The following is a 27,435-nucleotide window of genomic DNA, read 5'->3' as shown; positions in this document are numbered from 1 at the left end:
CAGGTTTAGCACTTTGCTAATTTAGAAGGAAGGTTATCTAGGTTACTCTTTGAAGTTTCTGGTTATTACTTTTCTTCTCTCTGAATGGAATCAGTTCTTGAACATCCTCAGGGCTTGATATGATGCGATAGTCAGAACTGAGGTCTCTCCAATATCACTTCCTCTAGCATTTCAATTAATAGCCTCACACCTTGAGATACACACACTATCACCTGCCTGACGTCTTCTGGCTCGGACACAAAAGCCACAAACTTTGTCCCTACCACAAGTTCCATAAAGAGCCAGGGGGAAAAAACCCAAACAAACAAAAAACCCCCCAACAAATACCAAAGAACTCAGTGTTTCAGAAATAAAAAGGTGAAATTATTACTGGAAAAGGGAATGATTAATGATATAAAGAAATACCAGCCAAGAGATACTTGCTTACCACAGAATTTCTGCTGGCTTGAACAGAAAGAAAGGTGCTTAGTGCAGTCTAAAATAATTTCCAGTGAGCAAGTACCAGTTTAAAGCAGGATTAAGCATCAATGACAGCTGCGTAGCAGAAACGTACTTGCTAACTACAGCAGAAAACACATATTTCAATTATCTTTGGAAGCCCAATTTAAAAACAAATGTTTGTTAGCACCAAAAAACTGACAATGACCAAGACAATTCCTAAGACATGTAAACTTCCTCTGCACTTCAGACTGTCCATCCACCACAGGGCCTCAGATACAGACTTTTTAATGATTGCAATCCAATTAAAGGAGTGGAGTCTTTATAATTAGAAAAGGCAGCAACTTCAATATGTCAGTTGCACTGTGAGTAAATACTCAGGTTTTATTTTTACTGATGGCCACAGCACTTTTCCAGGGTCATTTCTATGCTGGTGCCCAGAATGATTTCTTTTTAATCTATGGCAGTTGTATGACAGCTATAGGATTAGTGTTTTGGTCTTCTTCCTCTTCCTGTTCCCTGCTGAAAGTCAGGGCATCTTCATTTAGCTTTCATCAGTAGAGCCACCCGCAATGAAGAATAAAGCATGTGAAAGCCTAAGCTGATGCCATTTTACACCATTTACTTTCTTTTTTAGCCTCTTAAAACCAGGCCTCTGTGATTTGCCATTCTGCAAAGGTCATCACCCACCCCCAGTGTGTCTGGTAAAGGGGGAAGGACTTGGTAATTCTCATGTGCAAGTTTTTATGAACAGTAAAACTGTTTGAACCCTCTCACCCTTCAAAGCAGTGTGCTACTGTCAAGACCCATCTCTTCGCAATCAAAACACAGCCACATATGTGTCCGCTTGGCTCACTCTGCAGGGAGCACTGCCACGGCCATCGGCCTGGGCGACTGGTCCTACCACCAAGGATCCTCTTGTTCATGCGAGCAGCTGGGCGACGGCCGCAGTCTAGTGAGGAACAGACGCAGAAGGCAGTTAATCATTACCACAAAGGCAGTGCATTCAAGACCTTCTGCAAGAAAACTGGGCACAGAACGATATTAACAGAGTCATGAAATTACACTGAACAAGACAGTAAATCAAGTCATCACCACCACCACAGTCATAGCAAACACACTGAGCCATTTTCATCCTTCCTTTATATTGGGATTTGCTCTCCTGACACTAACTTTGACCAGCTCAGCCTGAAATATTAACCAAGCTAAGTTTGGGATCCTGACTTCCTTTCTCTCAGGAGTTACCAGGCTGCCCTTGGGAAGATGTCCTGGGTTTGCATCCTTGTCTTTCTGTCAGCTAGCAATGTGTTTGGGCTACTTTTTCCTGTCCCTAAGAACTGCTTCTGGAAAAGCTGCTCGGCAATAATAAGGCTTTTCTTAAGCCAGGTGTGAGGTGAATGTCACACTGTTTACTCAGCTACATGGCACCAAGCTTGCTTTGCCTGTGGAAATTATTAAGGGAGAATATTTGAAGATCTGAAGACATTCCAGTAATCTGTCCGTTCTACTTTATATCTACTTTTATTTCTATTGGAAATTATACCAGACTCCCTTCTGCTAGATAGTTACTTTTCTGAAATAGTTAGCCCCTCACTTTCATTTCACTTTATATTCTGGATTTGTAAGATGGCAGACATTATTTATCCTATTTATACTCAGTCTGATTTAGAGAACAGAAGAACACCACCAGTTTCTGCAGCAGCCTCCCAAAGGAGGGTAAGCTGCCATTGCATATATCTGTGGGAATTTAGTGGTAAAGAAATAAATTGGAGCAATGGTTATTTGTAACTTGTAATTCTTACTGTGTTCACTTAACTTCAGAGGGCAAAGTGTTTTAAGTGTACTTAAAGCAACATATGTCAGAAGCAAACACTTACGACAGGTTCCTATGAGGGTTTTGGTTTTTCTTCTGATAAGAGTAGTAAATGTTTTGATTAGTTTCCCAAATCTAGGTCATGCTTTGTGATTAGTTTTCCCTGTGTCAAGCTAATTCATAATGCAAGTGTTCTTCAGCAAAATTCTCCTTGTCCGTAGAACATTTCTGCATTTTCAGACTGCTTAAACTTGCACAATCTGCTATGCTTCCAGACTTGGTTTGTAGCTTTCTACTTCAGGTTCTTCTGTCCCCTTGAGCTTCACAACTAAACAGATTACAGCTTCAAGTCCCAAGCAGATAGCCTGCTAACCACTCTGGTGGTAAAGGGTATTTTCAGTAGGAAGTTTTACCAAATGAATTTCTGGAACCTGACTGCTGACAAAATTTATTTTGTGGGAGCAGGACGGGGCTACTGCAATACACAGCCTCGTAGTCAAAAAATAAGAAAAGCTGACGAAACTGAATAGAGTAGGGGAAAAAAAAAAAACCAATGCAAAACTGGATGTTGCAGAAGTCTAGTCAAATTTCAGAATGAATCTGCACTAAACATCTTCATTTGTTAAAGTAATTTAACACATCTTGAAAAACATCTTTGTTTTATATACATTTCTCTCTTACCTTCTTTAGTGCAAAAGAGAGCCACTTTGCTTCTGCTTCGACACATCTGTCTAAATATTGAAACAAGAACATGGTGGAAATCTCAATTAATTGATGTAATTTTTGGTAATTTGCAAATCAGCACAGGTATTGTATTCGTGAACCAGCTGTTAAAAATTCCCTCAAATGGTAAGAAGAAACACAAGGAACTTCTTATGCCAGATCATACATGGTTTCCAGCATCTGCCTGGAGATAATTCAAAATATTAGTTCAGCTTTACAATGCATTTCATGAGTGGGTTCTACATATTTGGCAGACTACCTTGCTCTCTGGGCACTGATCCAGCTCTGAGGTCAGCTGGGAGGTAGTTTGTCAAGTCTTAATTTATGGCACCTGACAGGACAGATATTGCTATTCTCCTCTTCCTTACAGCTTAAGGATAGAATTTTCTTTGAAATACCTTTGATAACAGATGACCTTTCATGCCCTAAAAGCTTGGGTATTTTGAAAAAATCCAGGAAGTTTGCAAAAGTAAGTATTAAAACAACAAAAAATTATCATTTCTGTTGAAAATTTTCAGATGAGAGAGGAAAGAAGTGATTCTTTGTCAAAGGAAGGGAGATCCTTGTTAAAACAGTGAGCATTGTTGCTCAGCTAGCTGGCTGCCTTTTTATTTCCACCACTTTTTCATTCCTACCATATACATGCTTTCCTGAGACAGATGCAGAGCTAAATTAGACTGGATACACAGGTTAGCTGTTCCCCAGGTAATTCTTTGAAGGCTGTAATCTCAGTAGGTAGGCAGTATCTTTAAAATTGCAACCACCTAAAAAGAGGCTGTATTTGATTTTAAGTCATAGATACTAATGTGGGCACAACAACAGAGTGCCAGCAAGCTCACCAGATTAGCTTGAATCTGTGATTTGACCAGACCTCTGTCCCTTACATTGCATATACCCCGTTCATATACTGTGCAAATTAGTCTACTTTCTGTTCCTGAAAACACAGACCATAAAACTCGGTTTCTAGAGACAGACAACCAATTTCAGGAAAGAAAATTCTGTGCACAATTTTGAGGGGTATTTGCGCTCCATAAAAAAATAAATACAGAATATAACTGAGACCAGCCACGCTCATGTTGCACACTCATTTCTTTGACTTATCAAATAGCCAGCTCTAGAAGACGTAACTTCAGGCTTTTCTGTGTGCATAGCCTGTACTGTGCCATTGCCTCTTATCAAAACTTTATGAAACTAGCGGTCCATTTGTTAGTTCTTGTCCAAGTTCCTGGTAGTCCAGGAGCCCAACAGCTCCTTTAAACATACAACATACTCCACAGCACTGATGTTTTACATGCTGAGGTTGATTCAGATGAATACACCTAGACTGCAGGGCTCAGAAGCACTTCCCACCTCCTGAGCCTTGTCTTGGCTTCATGTTGGGAAGAGACTAAACGCATATTGTCCCCCATGCAATTTGCTTTATACTAGAAAGCAAGCCAGGCACACGCGAAGTGAGGCAGGCCTGCAGGTCCTCCAGTGGGATGACTGGGAGATCAATATGGGGTGCACCTGATCTGCAGTGCATGCACAGCCAGTGAGAGCCATCTAGGCAGGATGCCTGTTGCAGCCAAAACAAAACCAGCCTCATTCTTCATGCATGGCCTTAGCTTCTCACTTCTTGTTACTCATTTTCTGCATTCAGGGAGACTGGAACATCTGTTCCTACAGATAACTCTCATCTCTGCAATAGCTTTATCAATAATCCTCATTAATGATGTTTTCTCTCCTTTAACTTGTACTTTGGGTGAAACTAGATCTCTTGCTACTAGATCTTGTAACTCAGAGGCTCCAAATCCATCCCTTCACACATACTTCCTAGCAGACCGCTTTCAAACATGGCAAAGTACCTTGAAATTTCTGCTTTGTACTTCAGTGACTGAACAGAATACGATTGTGAACCTGCCTTTGCATCTCTTCACAACCCAAGGTGTTTATTCTTTTATTACCCTGGAGAAAAGCATTTAGATACCATTAAGCTAGTGGAAAGAGACAGTGAGAAAGGAAAAGAGTTATAAAGAAAATTGTCAAGTATCAGGCACCAACTTGTAATAGCCCTTCTAGATGAAAAAATAAAAATGAACTTAAATGAACGGGGAAAATACTGATGTAAACGAGAACTAGTACAAAGCTGAGATGTAGGAAAGCAAAAGTAGGCACTTGCAGACACAATCTTTTTAGTATTCTGCCATTACAGAAAAGTTTGACTACAGAGAATAATGGAGCCAAGCAAAAGAAAAGTAGGTGTATTCCTCAGATTTGTGTCTTCACACACGTTGTTCCTCTGCATTTAGCCAAGAGAGTCTTTCCTTGTAAAACAGAAGGAATTTCTATGGAAGAAGGATGTTCTGAAATCTCCTAGGCACTTGAAAGAGAACAGGGACACAACGCATCTGCTTTTTGAAGAATGCAGTTGCAGATGGGGATTAGGTGGCTCTCCTAGTTTTGTCCTGGATGTTTGAGTTCATTGGCTCTTCAGTCTCTAAGTCACACTTTGAATGTCTCAACCATGAGATCCTGGCTTCTCATTACCAATGACCTGTTTAGTCAAGTTAATTAAAAAGAATATACCATCATCTGAAGCCAGAGAAGCTGCTAAGGAAACCTGCTGCAAGTGGATATAGCTTCTGCTGAAGAAGCTATGAGTGCTCCAAATCTATGAATCCAAAACTACCCAGGCTGCAGAGGATTGTAAGATTTTGCTGCAGGTTCTGCTATATAGTACTTTCTTGGTCAGCAGGGATTTAATGAAGCTGTCTGGTCCGGGTGCTTCAAGGGCATCACCTCTATGTCACTCAAATGCTGTTAGTCTAGCAGAATGGGCCCCTGAGGATTCACATGGTGGACTACAGTTGTAGCAGACACTAAAATCATTATAGACTGTATCTTAACAACTCACGCGAGTATGCGCTGAGATTTATACACAGATACCTTGGAAAAAGAGCTTACCAAAGGGAGTTTGCCATCCTCCATTGATAAGTGACTACCCACAGCAGTGAAATAAATCTCATTTACCTTTTACTTACCCATTCACTAGAAGCGCATGTAAAGTGGATGCATTTTTATTCTTCCAGTCTGAGTGCAGATTCAGCCACTTTTGATGCTGCATTTCCTCATTCTCTATTACAATTTCCGTTTTGGATGGTCCTCTGAAACAAATGAAAGACACTCATAGACCTTCCAATAGGTTTCTGTGTTACAATTATGAAGGTGAAGAGGCCCTAATGCCTCCTGTTTGCTCCAAAGATATACAGCTGAATGTTATGTCAAAGACACATGTGGCAGAATCATAGTTAAGGGAATGAAATCAACCCAAGAAGCCAGGCTGGCTAACATATTACTGTCACTTATGTTGTATTTTCTGACAGGAACCAGAATTGAAATCAGGAACACCAAAAGCCTTCTGGTGGCATTTACTGTAGTGCATACATTGACATACTGGTTCTACAGTTTCTTGTCTCCAAAAATACAAAAAAAATAATTTTTCTATGTAGAAGAGGTAAAAGAAAAATACTTTCTTTCATTCCTATCTTTGCAAATCCTTTGAAATTTAGCAGTCTGGGTCTTGTTAATAATACCTGACAGTATCTCTAAGTCGAAGCTGTCTGCTTTGTCAAACAGAACAAATCATGGGTGACGATGTCAAACCTGTCCTTCTGCAGCAAATTAACAGGAATATGAAAGTAAGTTAGAATGGTTTACCAGGATATATTTTCATATAGCTATTTCCTCAGTTTAGTTATTGCTTGACAGCATCAAGCCACTGAAGAAATGGCTGGTTTAGTAGATCTCAACTGCTAAATGGAAAAAAAGAGTGTATTTTGTAAATGCCTTTACAAATCATGCAACTTTCCAGCACAGAACCATCCATGATTAGCCATCAATCCCTGTCAATGACAAGAACTTTCAAGGACTGCTCTCCTGAACACTGGTCAAAGGCCAAATTCTAAATACTAGTCCAAGGAAAAAAGAATGAGAAAAGTTCAGAAAAACTGTGATGTGTCATAAAACTTGCCTCTGTATCCAATCTCTCATGGCAGTACCTTGGAATGCCAGCTGGGTTATTAGTTTAAGTCTGATTTTCAGTATTAACTATACTTCTTTTACAATATTTACAAAAGTGCAGCATCCTTTACCCACTTGATTGCATAAATTAACAAAGATCAAATAATTCTGTTTTATGGTAAAGTTGTCAGTGCAACCATATGGAAATCTTTTCAACAGTGCTGGCAGAATTAACTAGGCTCTGAGGTCACGGCCCTGGATCCTGCCTGTTACATGACTTATTTTTCAGAACCTTTTCTAGGCACCTTAAGCAAATATCATTCCATCATCTACTACCTAGAATGTGCAGGCAGATAACACAGGCATTTTTAAAGACCATGTTTTTAACTCATTTAGAGAAAGCTGTTCTTTTCTGCAAAGAGAGCTTTCTTCCTCAGTGCCTGCTTATAGCAAACACTTAAAAATCTCCTCTCTTCATTTCCATCATTTGCTTATTTCCCACTTTTTCCCGCTAAACATACACAAAGTTTTTTTTCTTAAGATTACACTCTGCCTTATGATTTTCTGAAAAATTATGTTCACCATTTCATAACTGTGTACAGTGATATTTTATGTGGCTGTAAACAGTGTCTGATCTATAAAATATGTAACTCAAAAATGTGCAAAAAGGTGCAAATATCATGCCTTCTGATGGATCCAAATCTGTTATCCCAAATACCAGATTATTTTGCTGAAACCTGCAGTTCTGAATTACAGCTTGTGATCCTATAATCATCATTAAGCAGGTATGTACTTCTAAACCAGGGCAGCAACTTACAAGGCACTTAAGCCTGTATGAAATTTTATAATTATTAATACAAAGTATTATACTTAGTAAAGTTAAATTATGGCTATGCCTTTTTTCCTTGGCGGTCACAGCTTGATAATAATACACTCAAAACCAGAATGCCCTAATTTATGTCTTTAGAATGCCTTCTATAAACATTTATAGAGCATTCCCCCCTTGATGATGTTTATACAACTTTTTCTTTCAGATAGGCAAGGGCCACCAGTTGTCTCCTTTCATCTATTTTAATTAGAAATAGCCAGGATAAAAGGGACCCAAGAGCCTCATTTCTAGCTGAAGAAAGCTGGAGACAATGGCTGGCATTTGTGTAGAGATCAGAGCATACCAGGAATTGCCAGAGACTGAGAGAACACGAGCTAAAAATGTTCGAAGAGGAGTAAGGACTTGGGCTGGTGTGAGCTTCTGGGTCTGAGACTTTCAGCGCCCAGGGAGGGGCTGCTATGCCAGGAGTATACATTGCACCGGGGACTGTAAAGCACTCAGAGAAAAGGAGGGAGGTAGAGCAATGGGGACTCATTTTAGCCAGACCCATCCTGTGCTCCAGAAACACAGCAGGCCATACTTGGCTCCTCTTGGAGCTGTAACACACACTTTCTTCTGTGGACACACTCTAAACAAAAGGGAAAAAGGATCTTTCAATGGACAGAGCTGTGCCAACTCATGGTGTATAATTTCTTCACAAGAATATTTTGCTTCACTGAGTTTCTTACAGACTCCAACAAAAAGGCTATAGCTGCTAATTAAAACATCAATCTACATCCTTCAGTTCGAAATGAGCTTTCTTGCCAATTTTTTATTTTAGTGGCCTGCCAAAGTTGACCTAAATTAAGTCAATCTGCACACAAGTCACATGTGTGGCCATATGTAATATCTTTCAAGATTTCAGGCAAGCCAAATAACCTTTTTTATGAAACACTTTCAGAAGATTCTTTCACATCTTTGCAGCCCCCCTCCCCCCCCCCCCCCCCTTTGGTTTGCATATAACAGAACAGCTTTGTTCAGAAACTGAGTGTTGATTTTAGACTAATGCTTTTGATTATTACCTCTATTGCAACACTAAGCAAAACTGAAACTGTATTTGTTGACTGAAACCATATATACCTGGAACACAATGTGCAGTTTAGAGGTGCCTCAGTTTAAGAGGATATTCAGAAACTGGAGATGGTCATGCAGATGGCTTTCAAATTTTTTATGGGCCTCTGGCACTGACGCATAAGGAGAGGTTTGAGGGAATTGAACTTGTTTACTCTTGTGAAGCAAAAGCTAAGGGACAATTCAATAGCAACCTGCAACCACTTGAAGATGAGTTAAAAGGTGATGGAATCAAACTTCTCGCAATAGTGTTGCATGGTAAAACCAGGGGATGGCCTAAAGTTGTAGCTTTGGAGATTCATAGCAGATGAAAAGGAAATAGTTTTTCACTAGGAAGGTGGAGCAGCCCTGGAACAGAGACTGTGGAGTCTCAGTCCATCAAGGTTTTCAAGACTTGGCTAAACAGAGCAGTGGTTGAGCTGATCTCATTTTGGCAATAGTCCTGCTTCAAGTGGGTGATGGACTAATGTTCCCTAGATGTCTGTTACAATGGGGATTTTATGATTCTGTTGCACAGTACAAAGAAGCTGTAGTGACCAGTACCTATGCTGAAGAGCTTAATCTTAAAAAAGGCTAACAGCTCGAACAGATTTTTCACGCATAAGAGCATCTTTTAACATTACAGTACAGTCACTGAAATATCTACATCACTTAAGTAAGTTTCTTAGTGATATCTGCAAGCATAAGACATTCATACCATGGCAACAATAATGCACGCCTTTTGAGTGGTGATCTTTGGACCAGATCCTCTACCAGGCTTTCAAGATAACTTACAAATCGTACCTGAATCCACATGACTTTATAACATCTCATGGTGCTATTTGGATGGAACCATTTGAGTACCGAAATATTATTTTAAAACCTATGGGTTTCTAAGAATCTATTACAGAATAGACCACAAAAATTTAACTGTCGTCTCCTGTGTCTCATATTAAATACCTGCAGTAAATCTTTATATCCAGAAGAACTATGCTAGAGCTTCTGAGCAGAAACTGCTCAAACAGAACACTTAATGAATACACTTTAGGGTGCCTGTAGTCTCAGTCTATAGACTTCTCCAAGACCATATCAAAAGTGCCGTAGTTAAGTAAATTTATAATATACGCACAATAAACAGCAATGTTTTATGATTTTTTTTCCCATTTGAAGTGATAGAAATACCAAGCTTAGTGGTAAAAGTATGTCTTTCACCTAGATTTTCATGAGGTGCTCTGCACCGTTTTCAAGAATGAAATGGGATTAGGACCTATGAAAAAAATCCTTCCATGAGGTTTTCTTTCACTAAACAGTTAACCAAAACAGTTAACTATGAAAAAATCAGCCAAAAGGAATCTTATGAGGCCATCTGATCCATTCCCGTAATCCAAAATAAGATCAACTGTATCTAAATTCTCTCTGACAGATTTTTGTCTGCCCTGTTTGTAAAAATCTCTAATGATGGAGAATCCTGAGCATTTCCAGGCAATACATTTCAGGATTTACAGTCAGCAATTTTTTTCTAATGTTTGTTTTAAATCTTCCTACCTGTCATTTAAGCTCATTACTTCTGCCTTATTTCCACTGGAAATGGAGAACAGTTTATTCCTTGCCTCTTTGCAGCAGCCTTTTACATATTTGAAGGGTCCTATACCTCCCTCCCCCTGACTGACCACCCAGAGTTTTCAACCTTTCTTCACAGACCATGCTTTCTAGATCTGTCGTCATTCCTGCTGACCTATTCTGAACTCTCCCCATCTAGTCAAAATCTAACACAAACTATATACACCAGAGGGATTACACATAAATACTCCTAGTTAGTTTAGGCCATTTCTCCAGTGTGTCAAAAAAATTTTGAATTCTAATCCCATCCTCCAAAATGCTTTCAGATCCTCCCAGCTTGATGCTGAATAAGAAATTATTAAGCGTGCTCTCCATTCTATCATCTGAATGAGTCACGACAACACTGAATATCAGCCCAGACACACTGGGATGTGTCTAGCCCCCCCAATACATCTTTATAGTTTGACAATGAATCATCAACAGTTTTGTATCATTTCATCTTCATCCATATCTCCCTACTTATTTCAAAAGTCATTTCACATAGCATGAAAGTTAAAAAATATATCACATCTACTGTTTCTTCCCTATCCACAGTGTCAGTGCCTTTTCAAGGAATAAATTAAGGGAATCTGACATGATTTGTTATTGATAAATATATTCTGTCTGTCATTAAGACCTTATACTTCTGTAATTATTTCTTGATAATTGAAGCTAGGCAACTAGCTGTAAATCTCTGCATCTTCCTCTTTTTCCCTTTCTAATGAAAAGTGGCATACCTAACAGTTTTCAGCCTTATGTAGTCATTCTCCACACTTCTCAAAACTACTGGCTACCATTATTGGCAGCCATAATGGAGACCTGCCATAACCATAAATCTTAAATGCTCTTGGATTAATTTAAGTGAAATTAGCTACTTTGAAGAGCAGTGTATAACCTATTATTTTTTTACTCTACCCCTAATTCTTAAGTCTTTGCCATCTTAGAAACATAATATGTTTTGCTGAGGTTTCTTTATGCTTTTGTTTTGTTTGGTTGGTTAGTTTGCTTTGCTTTTTTTTTTAATTTCCCTGGCTTTTCTGATTCTTTCTCCAGATACTTATGCTCTTGTTCTATACCAGTTCTTATAAGCTTGAATTACACCTCCACTCTCTCTAGAATTCCACTTCCAGTTTCAGGTCACTGTACAGCTTGTGCCTCAGCCAAGTTAGTCTTGCTGCTTCACAGAAAGATGTCTGCTAGATCTAATGAACATCAAAGGGCACATATAATTCCAACATCTCAAATTTATTTAATCTAAGATGTTTCCTTTAATCTAAGGAAATTTCAAAATAAATTATTCAATGATTCTACAAAAACAGTCACTCATAAAACCAGAAAGGCAAGACAATTTAATTATGTCTACCTGAGTGGAAATTCCAACTTGGATTTTCCTAATTTTTTGAATTTCAATTTAAAAATTAGCATATTGCTTTAATACATTTAATTTCAAGTATGGATTCCCTTATGTGTGTTTAAGAGAGGGATTTTTACAATTAATAAAGAAAAATAAACCCCAGTCTGTCTTCTACATTATAAATGTGCTCACAATGGGGAAAAGTAATGTTTAGGGTTATTTCATGACATAAGTTGTACAATGGAAATATTAACAAAATAGTTTTCAAAGCATTCTAGCCTGCTACCTGCTGATCACTGTGCACAACAGTCAAAGGTTATAGTACAGTTTATAGTGAAACACAGGGAACACTATGACTTGCACACTAAATCATAATGACAAAAAAAAATAGAAGGCAGTGACTGATTTTAGGTTATGAAGTTAACATTCTGTTGATCATTAAAAGTCACATAATTTGGGATACTTCTGTACAGCAATGCTTTTAATACCTTGTTCTCCCTATTCCTTTGTGGAACTCTCTCAAATTTATTAAATTGCAAGTTTAGAATAAAGTATAATCCATAAACTGCATTCCTTCTGCCTTCAAAGTAACAGTAACATTCCTCTGTTCAGCTTCTCTAATTCCATTGTTTTAAGCCTCATGTGACAGCAGGGCTGAAAAAGGGAGCCTTGTGTTATGCCAGAAGGTAATGAATAACGTGTGTCTAGACACTAATATAAAACAAATTAGGCCTATTTCAGAGCTGGAACAGCATCTGTTTCCTGTCTGTACTTACTTACTGGTTAAGATGTTTCTTGGTCTTCAGCAGAATTCTATAAAGCCATGGCTGTGCCATAGAATATGGAGTAAAATAACAAAACCTTGATTTTTAACAACACTGAAATCAGTGAAATCTGAAATTTTAATGTTAAAACATACATAGAAAATAGAAATTTAAAAGATCCACAGCACTGACAGAAAACAAAAACATGTATGATTAAATAGTTTTTAAACTTTTTGGTGGAAAGTAGGTGATCACTGTGATGTTTCCAGGTTTCAAAATGCCTACAGTCCCATGTCCTAACTGACAGACTACTCAACCCAATCAAGAATGAGTTAACATGTAATTACACTGAAAAAAATTTTATAGGCTTGCTTTTTTTCTGTGTGCTGGTTTGGGCAGGCATAGAGCTAATAGTAGCTAGTATGGGGCTATGTTTTGGATTTGTGCTGAAAACGGCGATGACGCAGGGATGTTTTCGCTACTGCTGAGCAGTGCTCACACAGAGCCAAGGCCTCTTCTGCTTCTCACCCCACCCCACCAGCGAGCAGGGTCAGAAGCAGACACAGCCGGGACAGCTGACCCCAACTGACCAAAGGGATATCCCAGACCGTTTGATGTCACGCTCAGCATATGAAGCTGGGGGAAGAAGAAGGAAGGGGGTGGACGTTCGGAGCGATGGCGTTTTGCCTTCCCAAGTCACCGGTGGTTAGGCGTGATGGAGCCCTGCTTTCCTGGAGATGGCTGAACACCTTCCCGCCCATGGGAAGTGCTGAATGAATTCCTTGGTTTGCTTTGCTTGCATGCGTGGCTTTTGCTTTACCTATTAAACTGTCTTTATCACAACCCATGAGTTTTCTCACTTTTACTCTTTTGACTGTCTCCCCCATCCCACTGTGGGAAGGAGTGAGTGAGCGGCTGGGTGGTGCTTAGTTGCTGGCTGGGGTTAAACCATGACACTCTGTCATTTGAGTGTCTAAGTTACAGGATTCATAAAGTATGATTTTGTAGCTAAACTTAAAAAAAGACCATTTGGGGCCATCTAAATTTAAAACTTCAATTAAAATATAGAATTTCTTTGCTGGAAGTCTTAATTCAACCTCAAATTAAATGTAAAGTCTTTCATTTAAGGTTAATTAGCTTTTAATTTTAAAAAGATGAAGGACACATTTCAGAGAAAAATATTGTTTTGAAATAAAATGTTAAGTGTTTAATTTTAAAAAGTTGAAACAAAATAATTTGACTTTTCAACCTTTCTTCCCCTGCTGAAACTATTCACTGAATTTGAACAAAATTTGCTGTTATTTTTGTTCAACATTGTCCTTTACAGAATTATTATTCACTAAGAAATGTTCCCATAGTTCTACTGGTAATAACACATTAGCGAGAAAAAATGCTTCAACTTGCAGATTCCAGAGTGAATTTTCAGGACTGACAGATTTAATATCTGTTTAGTGTTAAACTGAGTACATTTGTTTTGGAGGCCCTTAGGAAAAGAAAAATTGGGTTTTACAATGCCATTTGTATGAGCTGTGAAAAAAGATAGTTTGAAAAAGGATTTGTGATCAATCGTTAGAATAAGAATGTTCCTTTGGTTGGCAGTATTCATGTATCTTTCTATTTCTTTCAGTCAATCACAGAATCACAGAATGGTTGAGGTTGGAAGGGACCTCTGGAGGTCATCTTGTCCAACCGCTCTTGGTTAAGCGGGGCCACCTACAGCCAGTTGCCCAATGATGGAGCTAAAAAGCGTTATATGAGGTAAGTGACCATATGCTTAATGCCTATTTGAAGCTATTGTCACAATTTGCAAGGAATTATTAGGTTGAAATTTCTTCAAAAATTCTTACCTAAATAATTATATTTTAAACTACATATGTGCATGAAAGATGAGACATAATCTATCAGATTTAATCTAATACAACCCTAATACATTGATTAAAGTCTACCTATTTTAACAGTGTTTTATGGTTGCTCAAAATTACTAAAACAGTCTTCCACATCTACCACAGCTTGTAATGTTATTTTCAGTAAATTTAATGTAATCTGAAGAACTTGCTATTTTGCTAATCCTCTAAAGATTTAATAGAACACACTGCAGCCATGGACAATGTGAATATATTCAAGGTAGGTCAAGCATATTTTCCATTCTGTTGAGTGGGTCTAGAAATCCAGATTGAATTAATGAGTTCAAATACTTCATCTCTGGCATGGAATTTGATTTACTAAATGTCATCTTTATTCTTGGAGAAAATAAAGTAGGTTAAATTCAGAAGGTCAAATTTCTAATGGGGGTAGGACATAAGTATTCCATGTTTTGTTTCTGTGATGCTTTTAAGCAAATAAGACATTAAACTAAACTTCCGTTACTTCTGTTGCAGAAATAGTTAGAAAGTAATTAGAAAGCATAATAATTCATGTGAGAACAAAAGATTATTGTTTCAGCAGCTTGACTGCTCAGCTTGCAAATGTTATTAAAGAACTTTGAACCAAAGGGACAGAGGAAGTGAGAAAGCATTAGGAGAGACGAAAGTCCAGGCAGCAACAAGAGATTGGCCTTTCCCTTCCACAAATACATGCACAGTAGATGCTATGGCAGAGGAAAGGAGGAAAAGGAGCTACCCGTTTCAGTGGATCACCAGTGGCACAGCCTCCAAGAAAGGGAGCAGCAGCAGGAGGTAGCAGAGCTTACTGTAGATTTTTATAAATGAGTGATGTGGTAAACAGCTGTGATTTTATGCTGATACTGCTAGGCCAGAACAAGCAGATCAGCTAAAATTCCCCTGTACTCTGCTGGGTACAAGCTGTTGAAGTTTGTCATTATTACATTTGTTATCCCATCCTAGTCCAGGAAAGAAAGACAAACTATTCTACTACATTGCCACAGAGTAACAGAACAACTCCACTAACGTCTGTTTTCCTCAGATTTCAGATTTGAGCAGACCAAGGGTTTATGATCACTGTTGCATCACAAAAAATGTGACTTCAGAGTATATGAAAATGGATTTCTTCAACTAAACGTCAAGATGAATCTACGGTCTTCTAACATAATGTTGTGAACCTGCACAGTGTGCCCCTCTGCAGCAGCATAACCTCTGCAGCACACACCAGGATATAGCTAATCCTTGATCTGAGACACTGATGGCCATTGCTGCTCCGTTCTCTACCTGTTTTAGCAGGAAACATAATTGCCAGAGACATGCTTTACTGTATTTAAACTTGAGACTTAGTCAGAGGTCTCTGAACAAAATTATCTGTCCTGAGATGAACACGCAGTCCTGTCAGGTGATCTGATAGTCCCCTCTGGCTGTAAACTATGAAACCTAAGACTTGGACAAACAGTTCCCATTGGGCTCTTAACATTATAAACAGAAGTCTGCTTCGTATCTAACATTCTTTTTGCACTAGAGGAAAACGTAAGAACTGCTAAGAACACACATTGCATAACTTGAGCAACAGCCACCATTAGTCCAAAGCCTTTCAGAAAATGCTTGGAACCTGCACAGTTTTCTGTGACATTGCATCATGCACCACACAACACACTGCATATGCTGTGCTGTGAAAAACTGAAGAAATGCATCATCTGTGGAATTAGAATTGGCCAACAGCCAGGAAAACAGCTTGAATTTTGTGCAATAGGCAGAACAGAATTACCTTTAATGTTGTTTCAGACACAATGCTTGTATCTCCCCAAAAGACAGACTGATATTCTGTAAAATGCGTTACTACTATCAGCTAAATTAACCTAGCTTTAACCACTGTCATTTAATTCTCTTCACTCTTTTCAGATTAATTTAGGTTGAAGAATTAAAAATATCTACAAGCTGTTAGAAAGACATTGCTTTCATATTTTAAACATTACCACATTATATAGCAATTGGGAGTTGTCATTTGGGAAAGCACTGGACACAGTTATGACAAACAGTTTGCAGAGCTTCATAGAAAATAAAAATACCATATGCTACTATTCACTGTAATTCCTGGTATTAAGAAGTCTCAACTTCGATATCTCATGTGCACTATTTTTCTCTAAAAGTAAGCAAGGTAACTTAAATCAAAATGAGGTATCATCATAAGTCATTACTAAAGAAGTCTGCATAGCCACAAAACTGGGGTTTCTGCAGTGTGTTATAATATGGACAGAATTTCTATGTTCACAGCTTCAATTTTCTGAAGGAGTAAAATGAAGTATTTTCCATTGGGAATACCTGAAAAAATGTTACCCTCCGTGACATTTTTCACTGAAACCCTATGCAATGTTAACAAAACAAATAATTATATTAACTCATATTACTCTTTTTTGAATGTTTTTTCTTGTAGATCTTCTTCAAAGCTAATTTACTGTATTTTTTACAACGCCACTTCACAAAACTTGGAGAATAGCTAAGAAAATCAAGCTTCAGGTGATTGAGAAAATCAGGCATTGAGAAAGGGAAGACCACACCACTCTGACATAATGCCAGGAAGAATTAGAAATCAGTATTAGTCAGACTGAAGTTGTAGACTTCAGATTTGAACTGGAATTTCCCACTGTCCATCACACTATCACCTGTCATTACAAAAAAGAATTTGTATAAAAATTGATTTGTAGGCTATCTTCCCCTGTTAGAAAATGGATTTGTGAGATTTAAGAATTATTTGTGTCTCACACATTTCTTAAAAGTGATAGGATTGATAACATCTGTTAGCAAGCCTCAGTGAAGAAGCAGGAAAGTGTAAGTTTCTACTCATGCTAATTTCAGTCTAGCACATCTCTGAAAAAAGGCAGGAATAGGAGGTTTTGTGATAATTTAATACCTTTTCATTCTCCTAGCAGCAAGCATCATAGGAAAGTTAAGCAAATCTTATGTTAGGACTATGAGACTGAAACATTAAGAAGAAAATTATTCTTAGCGTTAAAAACCTGTTTGTTCTTAGACAATAAAGTAGTTGTAAAAGCAACTTTATTTTTGAAGGTATCAAAGGAGTTTAAGCTTATTAGGATGTTATATAAAGTTCAAGCATAAAGATAATGTCAGTATTATTTACATATACTAAACTAGCTAGAAGAGTACAGAATTGTTGTGTATGAGAATGGCAGGCAGTCCATACAGTACAGGTGGTCTTGGATTCAGGGCATATGTTAGAACTGATGTCAAGCATCCATGCAGTGCAAGGCAATACAGAGTAGGTTAAGTGCAGACACTGTAACCCAGGGTCTTTATCCTCATGTGGTTTTTGAGAAAGGTACAAAGAACAAGATTGCATGTCAGTATATGTAGTGGTAAAAGGCAGACAGAAAAGACACTTCTTAATCCAGTTTGGGGATCAGACACTGACAAGAGATATCCTTCTATACCATCAGGCTTGTCTTTTCCTAGTAAAAGACAGCTTTGGATATCAGAGCAGATGAACTTGGCTTTTATCCAACAGATATATTTTGCATCAACTATTCCATAAAGCAGCTATTACTTCAATGTGCATGCAATGAGAAATATGCATAGAGACTATTTTTTTTTTTCTGAGTCCCACAGAGAAAGCTCTGTCTTTAACAATTCATTGTTCAGAGATAGCCAAGTTAAATATATCTGCTTGCCTTGTTCACAGTACTTAGCACAGACTGCAAATAAATGCAGAGAATTTTCCCGTGTTTCCTAAGACAAATCTGCTTTAACTCTTTAGGAAGACACAGAGTATCACATTGCCAAACAATTCTAAGCCTCAGCAATAACTGCAAGTTCAAATATTGAGGCTTGGCAAGGCATCATTAACTTTTCAACACACTCTTTAATAACAATCACGTAATGTTTATAAAGTGGTGAAAGTGCCTATATTTTAGTGAGCTTTTGCTCCTGACATAGTTCACAAAATTTTATTACCTCTTTTCTCTATGAACCATTTCCACACTAGCTCTAACATTGCAGTAATCAATGATCATTCACATCTAACTCCAGCACTCCAATTGTCCTAAGAAATTCATCAATGCTACAAACTACTGACCTTACCCTAAACCCATCTGATTGCAGGCCAGCTGGCTTAAATTTTCTTGCCACTCATCAGCACAAACATGGTTATCAGCAGCTGACCTGTGAATGGTCAGGAACGTCAAGGAACTCATGTTTTTAGACAGGGTAACTGCAAAGAAAAAGAAAAAGAACTTACCACTTTTGCTGATTTTATATGCTCAATAGCTATATATGTACATTCCTTAGCTATGTAATTTAAAACCAAGGCAACCATGGTTATCAGAGCCTTGCTAACATTGAACAGCATGAGACACTAAACAACAAAGGCATCCTGAGGATTAGAATAAACCAGAATACTCGTGACTCACCAGCACAGGCTCACATGGGTTTCTGATAGCCTTAATCTTGTTAAATGATGTTTTGACCCACAAATAGTCCAACTGAAATCACTAATTTGTGGGATGAATGCTGCTTGACATAAGAGTGATGCCATCATTTGACTCTCAGTAATATGCACTGTTCCCGTCATAACAATATGTGGGTGTAATTAGAGAAAGAAAAAACAGCTACTGTTTACAAGAAAGATCATGACCATTGCTTCTCTCTTAATCCATGTATATGTGTGTGTGAACTGCTTTTATCACACACAAAAAGCTTCTCAAAATGGCCCAAAATGGAAATTTACATCCCTCCCTTTCTAGGATCCCTTAAAATATGTTGGGTTGTGTGCATTTCCTCCCCAAATACATACTGGTTTTAGTTAAACTGTTCCTCTGACTTTTGCTTTGATAGTACTAATCTTAACATAGCCGAGCATTATGCATTTTTCCTATATGCTGAATGTGCTTTTGCTTCTCTCCCCATGAGAAAGGTATGTATTAGTCCTAGATTACTCCTTTTCAAATATGCATTTCTGGAACAGTTCTCTATTGCATAGGTTTTATTAAATGCTGTTGTTTATTAATGTTCATACAGTGTTAAATGTTTTAAAATATTTATACAATCTACTTCAATATGAATACAAAATATTTGCTTCTGTAAGCCACAGTACACCTTTTTTCTGTATTTAAAATTGCATACAAAGCATCTCAAAACTTAGTAATATAAACTACTGTCATGTACAGAAACACATGTTAACTCAGTGAAGTCTCAGAAGACATACTACTGCTTTCCAACCTGCTTCTTTTCAGTGCAATTTTTTTTAAATCCACCTTCATTTTTATTTAAAGAATAATACTTACAGAGTTTTACTTTAACAACACATAAAAGCATGAGGCCTAATCGGAATTGGAATAGATAGCAATAGCAGGTTACATCATTCTGCAGGTCTTCAGCCAGCGCGAAGGGGCCTAGTAGGACTATTTTCTTCTGAAAAGCTCTGAACCTGCACCATTGCAGTCAGCGGGAATTTCACACTGATTTTCACAAGTACAGAATGAGGGCTTCGAAGTTTTGCCCAAATAAATTCTACACCTGAACGTCTTCCTACTCTCTCTTCTATCCACAACGCTTTCCAGATTTTACACACCATCTACACATTTTTAGAAGTTCCCTGCCACGTCACTTATATCTTTGCACCGTGACACTTCACACTGAGCCTTTCCTTTCTCTTTTGCCCACTTTCTTGCATGCTTTCCCAACCTCAACCCAGTCTCTCTTTGGTAATAAAGGGAGCATGTCTCCACCACTGCAATTGTATTCTAAATCAAATCACCAGTGATGACTGTCATCACCCAAACATCACTTCCAGGCAGAGGGCACCATGGTGTAAACTTACCACAGTCCCATTCATCTGAGCTGTCACTGCAGTCTGCTTGCCCATCACACCAGAGCTCACGTGGCACACATTCATGGTTGGCACATTCAAGTTCACTCTCTTCACAAAATGCTGCAAGGACAAAACCATGTTTCACTGGGAGAAAGAAATGATCAATGTGAAGTTCACACTGAAACTAAAAAAAAAAAAAATGAGAAGGAGGGTGAAGGTAGGCACAGAGCAGATTTATGGAGCGAGCAAGAAAGTGAGACAGTTTTGCAAGAAAATTCAGGATGGACGTCACTCAGGCAGAAGGTGGTTGCTGCCAGGCAGTGGCAGAGGGCATCACAACTCAGAGGGAAGGAAGGGTGTCTGGAAATGGCAAGGTCTGTGATGACTTAGTATCATTTCTAGTCTTGTCATAGGAAACCTGTCTAAGTCTCTCAGAAGCTTTAAGTGAAAATACTGTGTTCCATGCTTTTTAGGAGACTGATCCAAATCTGTTTATTTCTTCATGTTTGAAAAAAATTATTTTACTGTAATGCACATGTAGTTCCTTTCATCCACAGCAATTCTACATTAATTTTTGGATCCTCCTTTGCTATTTAAAATCATGGAATTATTTTTATCTCCACTTTAGAGATGGGGAACTAGGTACAGGTAGACATGCTCCAATTCACAGTTCGTTGCCAGCTGGGAGAATTAGATAGGGTTTTCCTGAATCTCTGTCCAGTGCAGGAACCACAAGAGCTTCTATTGGAAGTGACTTGTAGCCTTCCCCCTACCATAACAAACCCCCTCCCAAAAGGCAAGTGTGTAGCATTACAGTACCCTCCTTGCTAACACAATTCTCTTCCAGCTTCTATAAACCCCTCCATTAGGGAATTCCGAGAGCTGGGGGAGGGTGGAGAGAGAGAGAACGCGTGGAAGGAAGCTGCGTTCAGTTGTCCACAGCTGGCTGTTGTATAGCATCTATACTGCCATACAAATGCGCAACACTAGTGCAAAAAATATACTCCACAGTGAAAACCATACAGATAGAGCAGGCAGTGCTGCCTACTCTGACATAAGTGATCCGTCTGTCTCTGGAGTAAAGCGTGCAAAACTAGAAAAAGCTCTCTACCTCTGCCTTCCAGAGAGAGCATATTTTAAAAGCTGGAAGCCCTCAGCTGAGGAAACTTTGCTGCCATTTTGGAATATTCAAGCCCTGACACAAAAGCAGAGAGGAAATATAGTCTGATAATTATAGACTACCCTAACCTAAGCCCTTGGAGAATCTTTTCTCTGCTGTTATCTTAATGTGTGATCATGAGCAAATCACTTTAATGCCACCTTCCTTTTTTTAGATTACAGCATACAGACAGCTTGGAAGTCAAATGGTATAATCTTCACAATGAAAAACAGATTAACAAGCATTCTGTGAGCTGCCTCTTCCCCAAAAGAAACAAAGTTAGATCTAGAGATATATGCAGGCTGCCAATCATTTTTGCAAATATATTCATATGCTCCACATAGCACATAAAATGTACCTACCATACTGTCCCTGCCAACAGAAATCCAGAGACTCAGGAGCAACTTTTTTTAAAATTGTAAAATTATACCCTACAGTCCCAGCAAACATGCTGAAAAAACAGGATTGCCCAGAGAACTAAAATTTCAGCTTTCAAGCAAGTTTTCCAAGCATCTCGTCTTTCTTGTGCAGGCTGAGTGTCACCCAGTATGTCTTTTCTAGTTCCTTGTCTTGAGAAAACCTGGTGTGTAGGCATGTCCCCAGGAGAATTCAGAATACCACTAATATATTCATGAAAGTGAAGCTAACATCTCACAGCACCCACTCCCGGGTTCGCAGGCAGGGTGGGAGCCTGCAAAGCAGCGGCCATTCCCAGGTCTTCCACCTCTTCCCATCCCACTAGTCAGCTGGGTAGTGGAAACAGAACACAGGGCAGCTCCCACAGGGAACCAGGGGGACATTGCACAGTCAGCACTGTGAGCTGTCTTAACACTGTGCGCATGGACAGTATGTCCATACTGTCAGTGTACCATGCCAAGTTTTGTATCTCTGATACTTATCACAGTTTGGATTGTAGAAGAAGCCTGTGGAGCCAAGTGGGGAGACAGAATCTAAGAAATCTCAAGTGGAAGAGAAATCAAATAAAGCAGTGAGACATACGAAATTTACTGAAACAGATCAGAAGGAAAATTGCGTGGAAAGCAAGAGGAAAAAAAAAAGCAGTGAGCAGCTATACCTATATGGAATGAAGTTGAGAAAAGTTGGGAAAAGGAGTCAAGAAGCCATAAGGAATAAAGACAAGAAGCACGAAGACACAAGAAGGAGGAGGGAGAGACAGGAAAAAAGAGAGAGGACTGGAGTGACCAAGGAGACAGCAAGGATCCAAGGATGTGAACAACAGGGGACACAAGATGAGGAAAGAGATAAATTGGTGCCATAGAAAAACCGAAAAGGAAACTGAGAGAATGACTAAGCCTTTTTGTCTGTAGAAAACCTTTTAACTTTCATTTATGTTGCACCCCAAGATCCCCAAAATGTGATCAGCCCTTGATGGGACTAACAAACTGCATAAGCCCTTACAGCAGTTCTTTTCATCCATCATGTCAGGGCAGTCTGGAAAACCATCACAGATCATAGTGTGTTTGATGCACAGCTTCTTCAAAGGACACTCCCAAAGACCCCTTTCTCTACAACCTGGAGGCAGAGAAGCACAGTTTTGAAACACCTGCATGCAATATCAAATCAACTGCTTTCTTCTTCCTTAACAACACCTCAAACCAAACAACACCTTCCTGAAACACCTCAAATATTTTCACTTGCAATATTAATTTTAAAAGGTACCAAGAATAGTTACTAACAAAGGAATGCAAATAAGGTTGTCACAGTGCACACTTGATAAATGTGTATAAAACATATAACACTTCATAATACTTCAGTGCTTTTTAAATAATAATGTATATTATGCAACATATATCTATAACTACTGGTTTAGGCATTAGCTCAATTAGCTCAAAACCCATATAACACTACTCTTGAAATACATTTACTAGTAATATATAAACTTTTCTAATCCTGAAGTCTGTAGAGCTTCCTTTAAAAGCATACCACACGGACCTTTGGTCTTTCAAAAGCAAATCCTATGACAGCATGGAATCTCCATGAAACAGTGTAGAAATACGTAATTTTTTTCTGGCAGTGCTGCTACACCATCTAACGCAGATCACAATGAAAGGTAGAGAGATGCTGTTAAGTATTGACCACAAACAGTTTTCCTGGTACGATAATCTGAGACCAAACCAGTTCAAAAAGATTAGGAAGACCCAATGGATGTATGAAGCTTCAAGAGGGTTCATTATTATGCAGGGAACACACTGCATTATTGTCTCTTCAAAGTCCTGCTAACCAGGCTCTGATTTCAAGAGGAATACTTATAAAATTGTGTCATAGAGCTTTGATAGTAAAATTCCTGTTAGTCAGCTAGAGAAAATTAAGAATGGCCCAAGGTGCATTTTAGAAAAGTGTTTTCTCTTGTTTTATTTCATTATTTATTTCCATCAACTAATAAAGCACTTCACTGCGATACCAGTTTAAATACTTTGACTAATAATGTCATGCACATCTGACATTCTGGTTTTATAGGAAGCCATAAAAACAATGTGTTCACCTGACTAAAAGAGATGATTTTATTGCCTTGTTTGGACTACAGATGATAATCCTAGTTTTCATTTTAATCAAGCTCATACTCAGCTGACAGCCCTGATGTCCCCCCACACTAATAGTTGAAATATAAGCTCACAAATTGCATTTGAAGCAGCACCTCTGTTTGCCTGGACCTGGAACTACAGCAGCATATCAGCAGTCAGTTACTAAGCAGGTATGTTCTTTCCAAAAAGTGTTATTTCAGAAGTAAGTATTTTACAAACATGAACCAAAGAATCACTACTATCTTGTATGATTACTAGAAAAATCTACTCACGTTTTAACTGTAACTGGATGTGTGGAGTGCTTGATTTTGTTTAGATTCAAAAAGCCATGTAAATAAATGTTACAGCATAGAGAAATAAATAGCCTTGAACCTGTGAAACTAATTCCACATGATCAAAGAACTTGCTTGGGTGTCACCATTTTCCACGTCTCCTTCTTGATAATACTTGTGATAACTATTAACAAAAAATTAACTGAAACCAAGCAAAACCTTTACTCTAATAAAGGGCAGAGTATGTCAGTCATGTTAGGAACTTGATATGAAAATAAAATAAAAAAGCTTAAAAAATATGATTTATGAACCTTGCCATTTTTTAGCAGAGTGTTTACAATTAATTGAATAGATGTTTGCTTTTCCCCTTTATCACACTTTATAGTGTTACACTATATCGTGACTCTCCAAAATGTATCTTTGCGACAATTCCCTAGGAAAAATCCCTACTTACTTACTGAATTCTGTGTTCAAATATACTGTTTTGTTGATAGAAGCTATCTACCATTTGATATATTTATATTTTTCTCTAAATATTTTGTGACATACATTTTTAATTTAATGACAATGAAAAGGAAGTGAAAATGGAGGTAGGAAAACTTGTCCATATTTACATTACCCCCACCTCAAACATATGTTTTGACAAGAGATAGGGATTCACATATGATCTTACCTTCAGTCTTCTTCAAAATATGCAGCAAGTTACCATTTGTTATTCACACGTATATTCTCCATGCAATATTATTAAGTCATTAACATTAAGACCACCACATTTTTCTCTCAACTAAAATAATACAGGCAAAACTCAGACTGCAGAAAATAGTGAAGGAAAATACTGGTTTTGAATATTATGTCCTCAATTTCTTTAGTACTCTTCTAGGACCCTCTTCTGCTCTCTGCCAGAGGCATTGTTCAGCAGCAAGTAAATTAATATGATCAATTACAATCAAGCATATTTAATACCACAAAATCTCTTGATGTCTATCATAATAATAATTTTCATAAATTACCTTCCTCACACTTCACTGAAATGCACTCAGAAGTCTCACATTCATAAATCTGGGTCAAATTTTCTCCCCAAATCCTAGTCTAAATGGCACTAAAGTCTTAGGATTTTGCTGCAATTGCATGGGTGAGATTTCCTTTCATGAAGATCATGTGAAAGTATGACAGGGATTCCTAATAGGAGGAGACAATGGGTACAGAATACAGCTCTACTCAGCATGGACAGAGTATACCTTAGCCCCTTTGGACTATTCTACCTTACATTTTTGACCAGATTAGCTTGATGTCCTGGTTTCAGCTGGGATAGAGTTAACTGTCTTCCTAGTAGCTGGTACGGTGCTATGTTTTGAGTTCAGTATGCGAAGAATGTTGATAACACTGATGTTTCCAGCTGTTGCTCAGTAGTGTTTAGACTACAGTCAAGGATTTTTCAGCTTCTCATGCCCAGCCAGCGAGAAAGCTGGAGGGGCACAAGAAGTTGGCACAGGACACAGCCAGGGCACCTGACCCAAACTGGCCAACAGTGTATTCCATACCATGGGACGTCCCATCTAGTATAGGAACTGGGACTGGGGGCAGGGAATCGCCGCTCGGGGACTGGCTGGGTGTTGGTCGGCGGGTGGTGAGCAATTGCCCTGCGCATCATTTGTACATTCCAATCCTTTTATTACTACTGTTGTCATTTTATTAGTGTTGTTATTATCATTATTAGTTTCTTCTTTTCTGTTCTATTAAACCGTTCTTATCTCAACCCAGGAGTTTTACTTATTAAAGTAAAACTTTATTAAAAGTTTAATAAATAACTTTATTAAAATAAAAATATAAAAAAGTCATTATTAAAATTATTTTTAATAATTAACTTTATTAAAACTTTTCATATTTTAATATGACTTTAATTTTTTCCCGATTTTTTCCCCCATCCAGTGGGATGGGGGGGAGTGAGTGAGCGGCTGCGTGGTGTTTAGTTGCTGGCTGGGGTTAAACCACGACACTTGAGCATCCAAAAGCTGTAGCTAGTCTTTTCCGGCCTCCTCCTCCCTGCACTGTGAAGTTGTTCCATGCCTGTTATTTAAGCCACTTCAAATACAAGGTTTTTAATTTAAATGCTGACTGTTATTTAATGGTATAAAACCAATTTCAAAGGATAAATCTAATAAAACGTGAGCTAGCCATTTACATGTGGAAAGACAATCAAGTTTTGATTTTGTCCTGCACACATGGAATATCAATGAGTCAGAGACAGTTACTTCTAGAGCTCTACAAGGACTTTCTGTTCTTCAGTAACAGCATTACCCCTGGTCAATGTAATGTCACTCTGACAGCAGTAATTTCCTAGCAGATACAGTCTTCCATATTTATAGAAACTGATAAGAATTCTGCTGAATGCTAGTGACATTCTGTCTAGACTACAGAGCCAGAGAAAGATCCACTCAAAAAATGAATGTTATATATTAAAGAAATATTTCATATGTTAATATCTAGGAGAATAAAATTATCCCAAAAGATGCATAGCAATTAGTGTTCTAAGGAGTTAAGAACAGGTGGCAAGAAAGAATATTTGGCAGGGAGGACAACTGAGACAATTGATTCAAAGGTAAAGAGATGACAAACTCACTGTGATCATCAGCTCTGCCTTTCCTTTATAATCCAAACAAGAGAATGACCTAGTATTAAATCCTGTTTCAGTGAGTATATCTTTTTTTTCTTTTTGCAAGGGGAGGGGAATGGGGCAGAAAGAGGAGAGAGAATACAAGCGTGACTTGAAATGATTGAGAATAAATTGCGCCTTAGTGAAAATAACCCCTTCGTTACTCCAATTAATAAAACAACCTGATCTTAAAAAAGAAGCATTTTATAGAGGTGTCAAGCTTGAATTTTAGCCTAGCTTCAGCTTTCAGGTGTTGTATCTTATTTTATTTTTGTGCAGCTGAGTAGAAAGTCTTTTATTGCCACAGTTTAGTTGCTCACAAACTGTGATTCTATCTTAACCTGCTCTCTGTTAAAAAAAACAGGTTGTGCACCTTAGCTCTACTCTGCTGGAATATTTTCCAGTCTTTTACTCATATTCACACCTCTTCTCTAAATCCTTAGTGATTTATAATTATTCTTTTTGCCCCTAGGGATGCCAGGCTAGC

General features: G+C 38.2%; 1 protein-coding gene across 1 annotated transcript in view; it reads right to left on the bottom strand.

The window, feature by feature from the left end:
* Positions 1-27,435, bottom strand: part of CORIN (corin, serine peptidase) — a 168,674-nt gene that overhangs the window by 4,784 nt on the left and 136,455 nt on the right. Inside the window, exons 14-19 of the mRNA XM_049793730.1 lie at positions 22,900-23,013; positions 20,331-20,441; positions 18,593-18,722; positions 5,998-6,120; positions 2,933-2,982; positions 1,216-1,390 (exon numbers count right to left, since the gene is read on the bottom strand). Coding sequence (XP_049649687.1) covers positions 1,216-1,390; positions 2,933-2,982; positions 5,998-6,120; positions 18,593-18,722; positions 20,331-20,441; positions 22,900-23,013 — 703 coding nt within the window. The remainder of the gene's footprint in view (positions 1-1,215; positions 1,391-2,932; positions 2,983-5,997; positions 6,121-18,592; positions 18,723-20,330; positions 20,442-22,899; positions 23,014-27,435) is intronic.

This window comes from Accipiter gentilis, chromosome 3, assembly GCF_929443795.1.
Source record: "Accipiter gentilis chromosome 3, bAccGen1.1, whole genome shotgun sequence".
NCBI lineage: Eukaryota > Metazoa > Chordata > Aves > Accipitriformes > Accipitridae > Astur > Astur gentilis.
This window is presented reverse-complemented; position numbering and strand designations above follow the sequence as displayed.